Raw genomic sequence first — 12,000 nt, 5'->3', positions numbered from 1 at the left:
AAAATGTTTGTGTTGATGTTCTGTGTTTTATTTTTGCCAAATATGGCGCTGTGCATTATGGTGAACCATCTCCACTTTGGCGCCTTCTCTCCACTTTAAATTTTTCAGAAACGACTTCATAACCATTCCCAAATCATAGCTGATGTTTTTCGTCCTTGGCATTGTGTTAACACATAACTGCTTCAGACCATCAAACTGTAAAAATAAAACCCTCTGCTTCTATAGAGGGGCTCATACTTGCTGATGATCAATCACATATCTGTACATTTTAACTACTCTAAACACTGCAATAATAAAAATGTTAAAACGCTATTAAAATCAGATTAGAATACAAATTTACAAGAAGATTCTCAGGATGTGTAGATAACTGGTTCTTTTATTTGGCAGTTTACAGAAAAGTTTCAGATGGTGCATGCCATGTTCACAGAACCCCAAACTTTTATTCAGCAAAGCTTTCACAGAGAAATAGATGGAGAGAGAAAAACAAGCAGCAGAAGATGCAGGCAGATATCAGTGGTACTGTATATTAAAAAGAGACTAGTTTAGTGTGCTGAATGTAAAGCATCCTGCATCCATTCTCTATCTAACCCCCTAAATGAGAGAAGGTGCTGATGATGCCTCAAGGTAATTCTTCATTCACACACACCCACACAGACATACATAATGTTCACACTATCAATATCAAGATGGGAGCAACAGCACATTCTACTGTCCAAGACACTATGCATGATACCAGTATGGTGTCATAACATTCACAACTTTATAAGGTTCATTCCCAATACCGTGTTCTTAACAAAGCTATTCGCTTGGGTAACGATGGATTCATCAAAAAATGGCGCCGTCGGGGTAAAGTGGTAATCTGCAAGTGTATAAACAGTTGCTCCCATTGGGCATAGACATTCTTAATAACAATAAAGCACCTATCAAGCTCATTTCAGAGGAAGTGGACTTCTATGTATCTGTGGGGATTCGATTATTGTTAAGTTCCAAGTGTGCGTGTTGAGAATGAGTAGGTGCGCGTGAGGGAGATACAGATGAGATACGTTGATATCTTGAGGAGTCTGTAGTCTGGAAACACCAACCGTCATTCTTCACAAAAGACACAGCAAAAAACATCATTATCAGGACATCATCGGGAATCAATGCAAATGCCTGCCTACAGTCAACTCACACCACTGAGAGCTTCCACAAGAAAATGGTCGCAGAGTCAAACTTCAAGAACTGAACATTAATCAAAGACAAAGAAAATGTTTGATAGATAGATAGATAGATAGATAGATAGATAGATAGATAGATAGATAGATAGATAGATAGATAGATAGATAGATAGATAGATAGATAGATAGATAGATAGATAGATAGATAGATAAAAGTACTGAAATAATTAAAGCCAATAAAAACCATATTCTTTCAATTTCTCTTAAATCAACAAAACCATTCAATTCTCAAGATGAGTGTTATTCATGTTTGTATCCACTGATAATACTGATAATAGTGAGTACTGGTGGCATGGTGAGTTGTGATATAGTGGTGAGGTCCTTGAACCTCTCAGCCTCCAGGGTTGAGTGTCTGTTACGAAGACGGTGAAGGCTCTACCGAGGAAGGGGACAGGACTGGGTGGATGGATCGAGGAAGTCTGGACTCGTGTGAGGCTCATGCTGTCAGCTCTTCCCTCAGCTCTTTGTTTCTGCGCACCACAGCCGCGTGTTTCTCCTGGAAACATCACAACAGCACAGTGAGAATGATTACTCATCTGGACGCTGCCCAGCCCCTTTCATATGCTTTTAGTTCTGATAAAGCTCACCTTCTCTTGTAGGCGCTCCATCATGGCCGCCAGGTGGGCTTCACGGTTCTCCTTGATCTGCTCCATCTTCATCTGGAGCTTCTCCTCAGCCATCTTGCTGAAATTACTGTTCTCTTCCATAGCCTTTAGCAACACGTCCCTCTCATGTTCTCGCTTTTCTGCCAAAACCCTCAGCACTTGGGCCTCTTGGTACTGAATATACAGAAGTATTCAAATTGAATCATTTGCGCCTCCATCTTGTAACATGAATTATTCATTTTCCATAGTTAAATGTCTCAAAGATTTCTTTTGCTTTACAGTTTAAACACCTAAAGCTTGTTGACATCGATGCAATATACTCACCTTCCTCCGTTCTTCAGCTGCCTCGAGTTTCTTCTCAATGTCGTCCAAGGAGATATCCTTCTTTGGGGGTGAGGGAAGGTTGTGGGCTACATCTGACACTGGAGACTGAGGCTTGAGAATCACCTCAAAAGCCTGACCCGAGGCCCGCTTGTTTATAGGTTTCACCTCCATGTCTGTAAATGACACAATTACAATGCTAATGGTAGCAAAGTCAAGACATATTACTGTATCAGTACAATGATACGTATTTTTTTGTCTAAAATCTGCATTAGAGAAATCATCAACATGGAGTTAGCTTGTTTAATTTAAAAGAAAATCCATGATTCAGCTGATTTTGTACCTTCAAAGTCACACACAAGCTTGTTGCGTGGCTCTGGGTAGAAGCAGGAGCAGATGAGGGAGAGGACAGACAGCTCCTTCATCTTCTCTTTGTATGCTGCAAGAACATAAAGCCATAAAACAAACACAGCATTATCCATTTGTCACAACCAACATTGTCACAAATGGATACATATAGTTGAGATTTTTAGTTTAATTACTTGTTAAGAAAGGGGAGATTCTCAACAAGCCTGTTAGCGTCACATGACTGCCTAATGAGCTGTTAAAAGTCTGAAATGTATCTAAGTGCAGCACTGCTTAATAATTAATTGGATGAATGTATTCTGTGAGCATTATCAAACTAAGAGCATAACAAGCATTACTTTTACTGAAGTTCACATGTGAGCTAAAATCAGGAAATGAAACAGCTTTGTCCAATAATGCGCCTCGGTCACCGTGGTGTCATAGTCATAAAAAACACCAGATTAATGACCTGAACGTTCTTCTTTTTAATTAACTTTCAACAGATCTTTGGACTATTTTTAATCTTCACCGCCAGTTCTTTGTGCTCTTTCTATTTTTGACAAAGTGCCCACCTGGCTCTTCAGGACTACAGATTGTCAGTGCTGCTAAGCCTTCTGCTGCAAAGGCCAGCTTGTGAAGCAGCCCCTTGCTGCAGGGCTGGCCTGCCTCCCACCCTGCCCTACACCTGTCTGGTTAACTACAAATCTATGCTACCACATGCAGAATAGTGAGTTGGCACATTATATTTTATATATATATATAAAAAAAAAAACAACCCTGAAAGAATGGGTAGCTTATATTAAGAATTTTGTAAAATAGGTAGCCAAAAACAAACAAACCCATGCTAAATGTCTGGCCTACAACAATAACTGCCCATCAGAAGAGATGACTAGAGTAAAATCTAGTTCTTAATATCAGTGTGCTAACTCTACCTAAATTTTATTTTGTAACATATATCAATAATGAATTTTTGGAAAATAAACTGCAGCACCTCTGCCACAGCTGGTGCAATCCTTTGCAAGGAATAGATAAGGAAAGCTAAAGACATGAATAAAGGGCGCAATCTTATAACCGACAACAATCATCTTAAGGAGACGTTTAAGTGACAAAAAAAAAAAAAGATCACCTGCACCTTTCATTATAGCCACAGGAATGTAAAAGTCAAACAGATGAAGCCTCCAAATGATTTGTTGTCGGCTAAATGATCGGCAACCCAGCATCTTGGGTGGGGTCCGTCTGCATTATGCTGCATGTTGGGGCCGCTGTAGCGTGAACCGCAGGTGGAGCATTTTAAGGTTAATAAACCCCTCTCGGGCAGCCCATATTGTATAATTACACACTGTTACCTAACACAATTGTTATATAAAATAAATATGTTTACATAGGTAGGATAATATAGGAGATTTTTCAGTAACCTAACGACAGAGGATGCTCGGCGTGAGCCCACATTCTTATCATCAATAGAGTCCTGCGTGGAGACAATAGTCTGCAGAAATGTGATTTAATGCAATTTAGTGTTGAAAACGGCAAAGAAAGCTTTTATTTTATTTTACTTATTTATATATTTATTTTTATGGTGGAGCTGTTACAGAAGCACGACCACCAGCCGGTAGGATACACCGGGCCGACACAGACCTTCCGCAAAAATCAAGCACCTGTACCGTCCATCCATCCCGCTTTAATCCATCTGAACCCATCCAGACTAATGCTTACCGGTTGCTGTTTTAGCCATGGCTGATGTATTTCTCCGCAGAGGATGCTGTAGATCTGTTCTGGTGAGCGGTGATGCTGCTTAAGGCACTGAGTCAGCGAAGAGACGGAGGAAGGATCGGATAGCAGACGGGAGGTGGGCACGCACGGGAGCGCGCAAACAGACCATCCTCTCACGCGCCGCGCGTCTTACACCACCCAGTGCTAGGCTAGCAGAGTGAAGCTGACCCCCCACCCACTTGAAACGTAAAGGCAAATAGGCGGAGCGGTTAGTGCTACGTTTGTGCAGATTTGTGCAGGTAAAATGAGCGTTTGTGCTGCTACGGTTTTTGAGATATTAAACATTATTTTATAGGTCATTCAAAGGTCACCATCCCCCCAGACTGCTCCAAAACAGGCCAAAATGGTCTACTTTTTTAGTGCTACGTTTGTGCTGATTTGTGCAGGTAAAATTAGCGTTTGTGCTGCTACGGTTTACGAGATATTAAAAGTTATATTTTTTGCCGATGACGTCACCATCCCCCCAGACTGCTCCAAAACGGGCCAAAATGGTCTACTTTTTTAGTGCTACGTTTGTGCTGATTTGTGCAGTTAAAATGAGCGTTTGTGCTGCTACGGTTTCCGAGATATTAAACTTTATTTTATAGGTCATTCAAAGGTCACCATCCCCCCAGACTGCTCCAAAACGGGCCAAAATGGTCTACTTTTTTAGTGCTACGTTTGTGCTAATTTGTGCAGGTAAAATTAGCGTTTGTGCTGCTACGGTTTTTGAGATATTAAACATTATTTTATAGGTCATTCAAAGGTCACCATCCCCCCAGACTGCTCCAAAACAGGCCAAAATGGTCTACTTTTTTAGTGCTACGTTTGTGCTGATTTGTGCAGGTAAAATTAGCGTTTGTGCTGCTACGGTTTACGAGATATTAAAAGTTATATTTTTTGCCGATGACGTCACCATCCCCCCAGACTGCTCCAAAACGGGCCAAAATGGTCTACTTTTTTAGTGCTACGTTTGTGCTGATTTGTGCAGTTAAAATGAGCGTTTGTGCTGCTACGGTTTTTGAGATATTAAACATTATTTTATAGGTCATTCAAAGGTCACCATCCCCCCAGACTGCTCCAAAACGGGCCAAAATGGTCTACTTTTTTAGTGCTACGTTTGTGCTGATTTGTGCAGGTGAAATTAGCGTTTGTGCTGCTACAGTATCTGAGATATAATGATTTTAATTATTACGGCCTACACTGTATAACACCAGTGTCTGTGGCAGTGAGTTTCAGCAGCTGTGGAGTTTTGCACTTTTATAGAAGGCTGTCCACTTTTTCTAGGCTTGCTGCATATTAACTTTTATTAGTTTACACTTTAGTAACACAATTTATTCAGCGGAAAGGTCAATATTTCTTTTGTTACCAGTGCAGAAACGTACACAAGGTAGGCTAAAGTTTTTCTGTGGCAAAACTGTAAGGAAGGAAAATCGCTATTGGCTGTCCTAGAAGTCGCTAGAAGTCGCTAAATGACGTCATCCCCTAATTTGCATAATTGGTCATGCTAATGTAATTGTAACCTACGTTGTTGGAAAGAGAAATAACATCGTGGAAGAGACATAAAGTGAGTAAAAAACGTCCTAAATGCATTTAGAGTTCATTTAGAACTACAAATTAAATTTCTTCTAGCAATTATTGTTTTTTTTAATGTCACAATTCCAACCCTGCTCCTTAATCCGGGCTTGGACCGGCAAAAGTGACCCGAAATAGGCACTCTGGTGGAGTTACTTTGTGTGTGTGTGTTTATAAGTAGTTTTAAACCTTGAGATCCACAAAACAGCATAAGAGTAAAAGAAGAACTGACTGCGTTACAGCACCCGCTGCTTGTTGAGAGTAAAAGCGATATGCGCTTTCACGTCTTTTTTGCGCTTTCACGGGGTCTGAAAACTCGCTAAATATAGCGACAAAGTCGCTAAGTTGGCAACACTGAACATGTGGCTCTCCGGCCCCTCCACTGTGGCCCTTATAAGACCAAGTAAGTCATTTTTTTTTTATTATAAAGACAACAAGAAAGGGTTCTGTTAACAGTTTGTTTTTTTTATGAAATATCTGCATTGACTATTCACTGAATGTACAAGGCTTTTAAAAGTGATTTAATGTTTCTTAGCTTCAAATCTGTTTACTGTACTTTTCAAGTTGGTTGCCCATCTTTCCTAATTTTCAGTTATTATGGAAAGGACTCACGTAGCTGGCTTCATTTTAACAAATACTTTTTTGCGTTATAAAGCTTTGATGATTCATTTTCTTATCAAATCTAAAAATAAACATTTTTATTTACATTTCCATAGCTTAAACGATACGACAACTCATTTTCTAGATATTTATAGGCTCTTTCTTTTTTTAGGCTTTAGACAGGTTTTGTAGCAGCAGGGGAAAAGGGGCCCTTTGAACTGAAAAGGATGCTGACCCCTGACTTAAGCCACCAGGTCAACACAAAACAAATACAGAAAAATTATTGACAGAAAAATGGAACGATTACTTTCAAGGCTACAGGTGAAGGTGACTGGGTGTGTAAAAGCAAATATGCATCAGACTGACAAAGAACAGAGTGTTAAAAGATTTAAAACTTTAACTTTATGTGCAAAACTGAACTTACTGATAACACACACTAGCCATTTGAACACATGTAACTGTAATGAACCAAATAAAACAGAAAAATGCAGGCAGCACTCATTATACTGTGTATAACACAGCATGGGGTTGTATTTTTTTCTTTTCAGATGCTCCTGTCACTCCATTTCCCAGGTCATCATAGCACTCCCACACACATGGAGCTCTCCTGCAGTATGCAGTGTAATGCCCCAAACCGTCAGTGGTCATCTTTCCATGGAAAGCAATTAATGCCCTCAAAGTGAACGACTTTCCTTGGAGAACCAGGTTGGAGGGAAATTCATTCAGTGGAAATTCTGTTTGGTTTGCAAGGTCAGTATCAATCCACACGATATCTCCAATGTTGTAGCTGTGAGTAACTGTCCCTGCACAGAGCTCATTTCCTGTGGTGCTGTCTTCTGTTTTGAATTCTGATGGACACAGAGATGGATTGGAGAGTGGCCTGAGGCAGGTAGACTCAGGTAGGCCAAGTCCTGCTTCCACAGCCGTGCCAAGATGAGCCATACCAGACTCTTTGAGGACAGAGATGGCAGGAGAAACAAATGGCACTTCCCTTGTCATCCCTTTGCTGAGGTAGCAGTGCTGTGAAGAGCAGTGTTTGGTAAAATAAACACTTGAGATGTTCCTCATTGTCTTAGCAATTACAGCGGAGATATTGCACTGAGCATCGATTTGGATCGCACCAGACCTCAAGGAGACAGCTTCAAACATCACACTAAGCAGCTCTGCTCTCCTTCTGTAGGTTTGTTGGGTCACACCATCTGTGGCAATGGCTTTCACCAGCTGCAGGACTGGGTTTTCACTGTCTTTCAGAACAGCATTTTGAAATGTGGAGCTGTCACAGAAGGCACAACATAGGCACTGAAAAAATGCATCAAATGCACAGGTATTGAGCACAGAGATTGTCGATTCCACTAATCTAATAGGCTGATGGAGGTTTCCATTTTTTAATAATCCCACTTTCACTCTTTTGGCCCCAAAAGTTTCATCTGCATGGAGCCATTCGGTACATGAAGAGAGGTAGGAAGTCCTCTTCCTTTTTTTGGGTGGAACAGCTAGGCCCCTCCAGTTCTCAACTGCATCCCCATCAGCCGGAAGAATGTTTGTGGCAGCATCAGATCCCACAAACGGGTGAGCATCCATTTTTATTTTGTCTTCTGCACTGTGAGTCGTCATGGATCCAGAATTGGCATCTGTGACTTTCAGTGATCCCACTGTTGCCTCATCTTTGACCTTTTCTTTTGCAGAACAAATCCGCATATTTCCCTCGATGAAGGAAAGATGACGAGCAATGAAGCGATCGACTCGAACAGGCAAGTTTTCATGTTTGAAAAGGCCATGTTTTATGTTTTTGAATTCAGCTTCAACAGTGGCTGAACTTGCTGTGATGCTGGTGCTTTGGAAGAGAGGGACCATTATTCCTGTCCAGAGTGGCAAGTAACTTGCCAGTCTTATTATATGAGGAATAATCTCAGGGAGAAAGTGAATATTATCTCTATCCCCGTTTGCTGCAGCAAGTGACCTGCTCTCCTCACATATTTCTGTTACCCACTGTCGTAGGTCAGTCTGGATCTCATCCACTGAATCCACTCTCTCACTTTCCTCCATCTGTTCATCTGGAATGATGGAGTCTTGAGCAATTTGGGCTTTCAAGTATTTCTTGCACCTTTCTGAAGGAAGAGGGGCTCCAGAACTGTCATCACCTTCTGCCTCACTGAGGGCCACAACAGTGATAGCATGTAGGAGCTGTTTTGCATGGTCCAAACATTGAGACTGAAGAAGTTTTGCTAATGACCTGACAAAGAAATCTTTAACACGATGTGTTTTCTTCTTCAGGCAGTCCCACTGGCATATCATCTTGATGCAGTGCGCAACATCAACCCTGATAAAACAAGGGGGGAGTTTGGCAGACTGGGTTCCAAGAAGGACATGAAAGCATTCATTAAGATAGGACTTCAGATCAGGATGAGGAGTGAAAGCCTTGACCAGAGCTCCCAGAATTGCCAGAGAAAAGTCACTCACAGCTTCCTTTGGCACAGGTGCACCTGCACGAATCCATTCTGTCAACCAGTTTGCGATGGCATTAACATCATGTTTCTCTGACAGCATTTGCACCACTGGGACACTGGGGCATTTTTTTCTTTCAGAATACCTTGATAAAGGAAGATATGGCCAGATTTGCCATTTGGTCTCAGCAGTTTTTTCACAACTGAACCGGTTGCATCAAAACACACAGTTGGGGGAGAATTTTTTGACAATGTCTTATAAACATGCATCTGTGTTTGACTCCAGTAGTGACAGAAAAACCTGTCCAGTCCAATATCTCGGATGCTACCACTGTGAGGAACACTATATTTTAACAATTGCAGAGATGCAATGGGGTCCTTATCTCCTAATTCCAAGTCTTTTCTCTCTTGTTTGGCTTTTCGCAGAGTGGCCAAATTTGGAAGGTGGCTTGGCTCAGGATCTCCAACATCCATCAGATCTGCTGCCCTTGCTGACCTCCATACAGCTGGTTCCATTCTGCCCTCACACAGCTCTTTAGCGATCTGTTCACGCAGGTTTCCAGACATGAACCGCTTGGAGTGGCCAGTGTGCAGGGAGAGATCTGTATTTCTCATGAAACACTGGAGCACCATTGGACTATTAATTGCTGGCTGTCTGTCACATGACATTTCTAACTGGCCATGACACTCCTTACAGTCGCCTCTGATGTCCAGATAATTATTGTTGACAGTTGGATGGACCTTTGCTCTACGGAACACAAGTGTACATGTATTTTTGATCTTCTTCCATATAAGATCGTTGATTATATGAGTCCAAGTGCCAGGTTTCAAAATTGTGTATTCCCTTTTTTGGGTAGGAGAAAACTTGTCATTGTATTCAACCTTTTCAGGAATAAATTTAACCCAGTCCTCAAAAGGGACTTCTAGTTCAAAAGCTTGACAGTTTTCTTGTCCAGCAGAAATGCAATGTGAATCTAACTCTCCTTCACTATTACTTTCCTGATCACTGATTTCCAAAACTGACCAGATGTTGTGTCTATTTAGCTTCACAAAAGTGTACAGGGCCTTTGCTGACATCTTGTCTTCTAGCTGCTGACTGAGCTCTTTCCAGACTGATGCAGCTGGAGTGGCTATTTTGCCATTTTGGACTATGGCCTCTTTTGAATTGCAAAGAACTGCAAAAATGGAAACCTTGTCTACAGATGGCTTTCGAGGCATCTAAATAAAAAAAACAAAAACACTATGATTATGATGGAGCAAAACATGATTTCTGACCTATATATACAGCCAGGAGCAACCCCTCCCCCAAGTTCTCCACCAATCTACACTTTCATATTTTGTGGAATTATTGTTTTTAAGATGGAGCTATTGAATTTGTGAGTTTATTAAATTGAGTCTGAGTATTTAACCCATTAACATGTACTGTACAGCACTTTAGTCCAGTGTGCTACATGTTTTAAAGTGCTTTAGAAACTTTTTTCTTGGACATTTTTGAAAATGTTTAACATTGAAAAAAAATCCTTTTGATCCAGACAGTTAGCTATATCATGTATTAACTCAGTAACTAAAACCTCAGTATTTTAAATGTAAGCTTACCTTGTTCAGAAATCAGATGTAACACGCTGTTCTAAGAATCCTTCAGACACAGTAATGACAAATAATAGTTTTTTCTGCCAGAAAATGTGTATTTGATGCAAAAGACTGCTAGCTTGTTCGTTTCTCAAAAAGTGTTCATGGGAGTGTAAAATGTTCAAATGTAGTTTTCAATAAAGTTTTTTTTAATCCACTCTAAAAAAATAAATACTCAAGCATTTGCATCGTGGTTTTATGAACAAAAAGTGATTAAAGTAAAGAAATTGAAGTAAAAAAAAAAAAATACACTCATTACAAATTTAGCTGATTAAATACAACAAGAGGGTTTTTTTAACCGAACTTTATTGAACAAGTGAACACACAAAGTGAAAGGTCATTTGAAAAAGACATTTTTCAGCAGTAACACCATAACAGAATATCTCATATCATAGCAGCACAAATGCTAATTTTACCTGCACAAATTAGCACAAACGTAGCACTAAAAAAGTAGACCATTTTGGCCCGTTTTGGAGCAGTCTGGGGGGATGGTGACCTTTGAATGACCTATAAAATAAAGTTTAATATCTCGGAAACCGTAGCAGCACAAACACTCATTTTACCTGCACAAATCTGCACAAACGTAGCACTAAAAAAGTAGACCATTTTGGCCCGTTTTGGAGCAGTCTGGGGGGATGGTGACGTCATCGGCAAAAAATATAACTTTTAATATCTCGTAAACCGTAGCAGCACAAACGCTAATTTTACCTGCACAAATCAGCACAAACGTAGCACTAAAAAAGTAGACAATTTTGGCCCGTTTTGGAGCAGTCTGGGGGGATGGTGACCTTTGAATGACCTATAAAATAATGTTTAATATCTCAAAAACCGTAGCAGCACAAACGCTCATTTTACCTGCACAAATCTGCACAAACGTAGCACTAACCGCTCCGCCTATTTGCCTTTACGTTTCAAGTGGGTGGGGGGTCAGCTTCACTCTGCTGTGCAGGCTAGAAGCTCAAAATACTGAGACACCACAGAATAAAGCCGTTATCTGTCCTCAAGCCTGAATAATAATGTGATTGAGAACGATCCAAATAAACAGTGCAAAAAATATAGGCCAGAAATAAAATACACCAACATGGTCACTTTTTTTGTGTAAAGAAGTGAATATCCTGGTGTGCAGATGATTCACCACACTGACAACAACCGATATTTCCTCAACCTGCAACTGTGTCATGATATAGTCCAGTATGAAGAAGTTACAGGGGTAGTAACAGGAATTATAAATGACTAAAGTTTAGATTGAAAAAAACAAAACCAAAGTCTACGTGATTATAACACCTGCATTCACATACTGATTTGTGTCAAAGCTGTGGCGGTGAAAACGATCTGTTAACATACAGAGGTAAGAATGAAGACTTCTTCACCGAGCTGCTGCAGGCTGCCACGCCTGCTGGTCAAAAATATCAGCAATGACACTCGCCATTAGTCAGAGTGTTCAATTTTATCTCAACCTTTAATGCGTCATCTATCACCAGCATTAAACAAAAAAGGGAATGAGTGTGCTAAAGT

At 40.5% G+C, this 12,000-nt stretch overlaps 1 protein-coding gene and 1 long non-coding RNA gene across 3 annotated transcripts; one reads left to right on the top strand and one right to left on the bottom strand.

Annotated features, from left to right (window-relative positions):
• Nucleotides 1-360: 360 nt before the first annotated feature.
• Nucleotides 361-4,361, bottom strand: stmn2a (stathmin 2a). 2 transcript variants are annotated; one of them, XR_015719773.1, is made up of 6 exons: nt 4,202-4,361; nt 2,487-2,582; nt 2,147-2,319; nt 1,805-1,996; nt 1,597-1,713; nt 361-1,089 (listed from the first exon to the last, which is right to left on the bottom strand). XR_015719773.1 is itself a non-coding variant. In XM_006801358.3 (5 exons), exons 1-5 carry the CDS (start codon nt 4,218-4,220, stop codon nt 1,654-1,656), a joined length of 540 nt encoding a protein of 179 aa, XP_006801421.1. In that variant the 5' UTR covers nt 4,221-4,361; the 3' UTR covers nt 361-1,653. The 2 variants fall into 2 exon arrangements, 1 of the variants encoding a protein (XP_006801421.1); XM_006801358.3 differs by having other exon boundaries at nt 361-1,713.
• Nucleotides 4,362-7,020: 2,659 nt separating this feature from the next.
• LOC148100519 (uncharacterized) lies at nt 7,021-8,958 on the top strand. Its single transcript, XR_015719738.1, has 7 exons — nt 7,021-7,162; nt 7,274-7,423; nt 7,593-7,736; nt 7,834-7,981; nt 8,098-8,163; nt 8,411-8,589; nt 8,687-8,958. It is a non-coding gene; the product is annotated as an uncharacterized LOC148100519 (long non-coding RNA).
• Nucleotides 8,959-12,000: the final 3,042 nt, after the last annotated feature.

Source organism: Neolamprologus brichardi, chromosome 11 (genome assembly GCF_056152115.1).
Source record: "Neolamprologus brichardi isolate AB-2024 chromosome 11, ASM5615211v1, whole genome shotgun sequence".
Taxonomy (NCBI): domain Eukaryota; kingdom Metazoa; phylum Chordata; class Actinopteri; order Cichliformes; family Cichlidae; genus Neolamprologus; species Neolamprologus brichardi.
This window is presented reverse-complemented; position numbering and strand designations above follow the sequence as displayed.

Coding starts and splice junctions, on each gene's coding strand:
- stmn2a (XM_006801358.3), bottom strand. Junction 1,997..2,146: donor CAGCTGAAGAACGGAGGAAG/GTGAGTATATTG, acceptor CTGTATATTCAG/TACCAAGAGGCCCAAGTGCT. Junction 1,714..1,804: donor TGGAGCGCCTACAAGAGAAG/GTGAGCTTTATC, acceptor TGATGTTTCCAG/GAGAAACACGCGGCTGTGGT.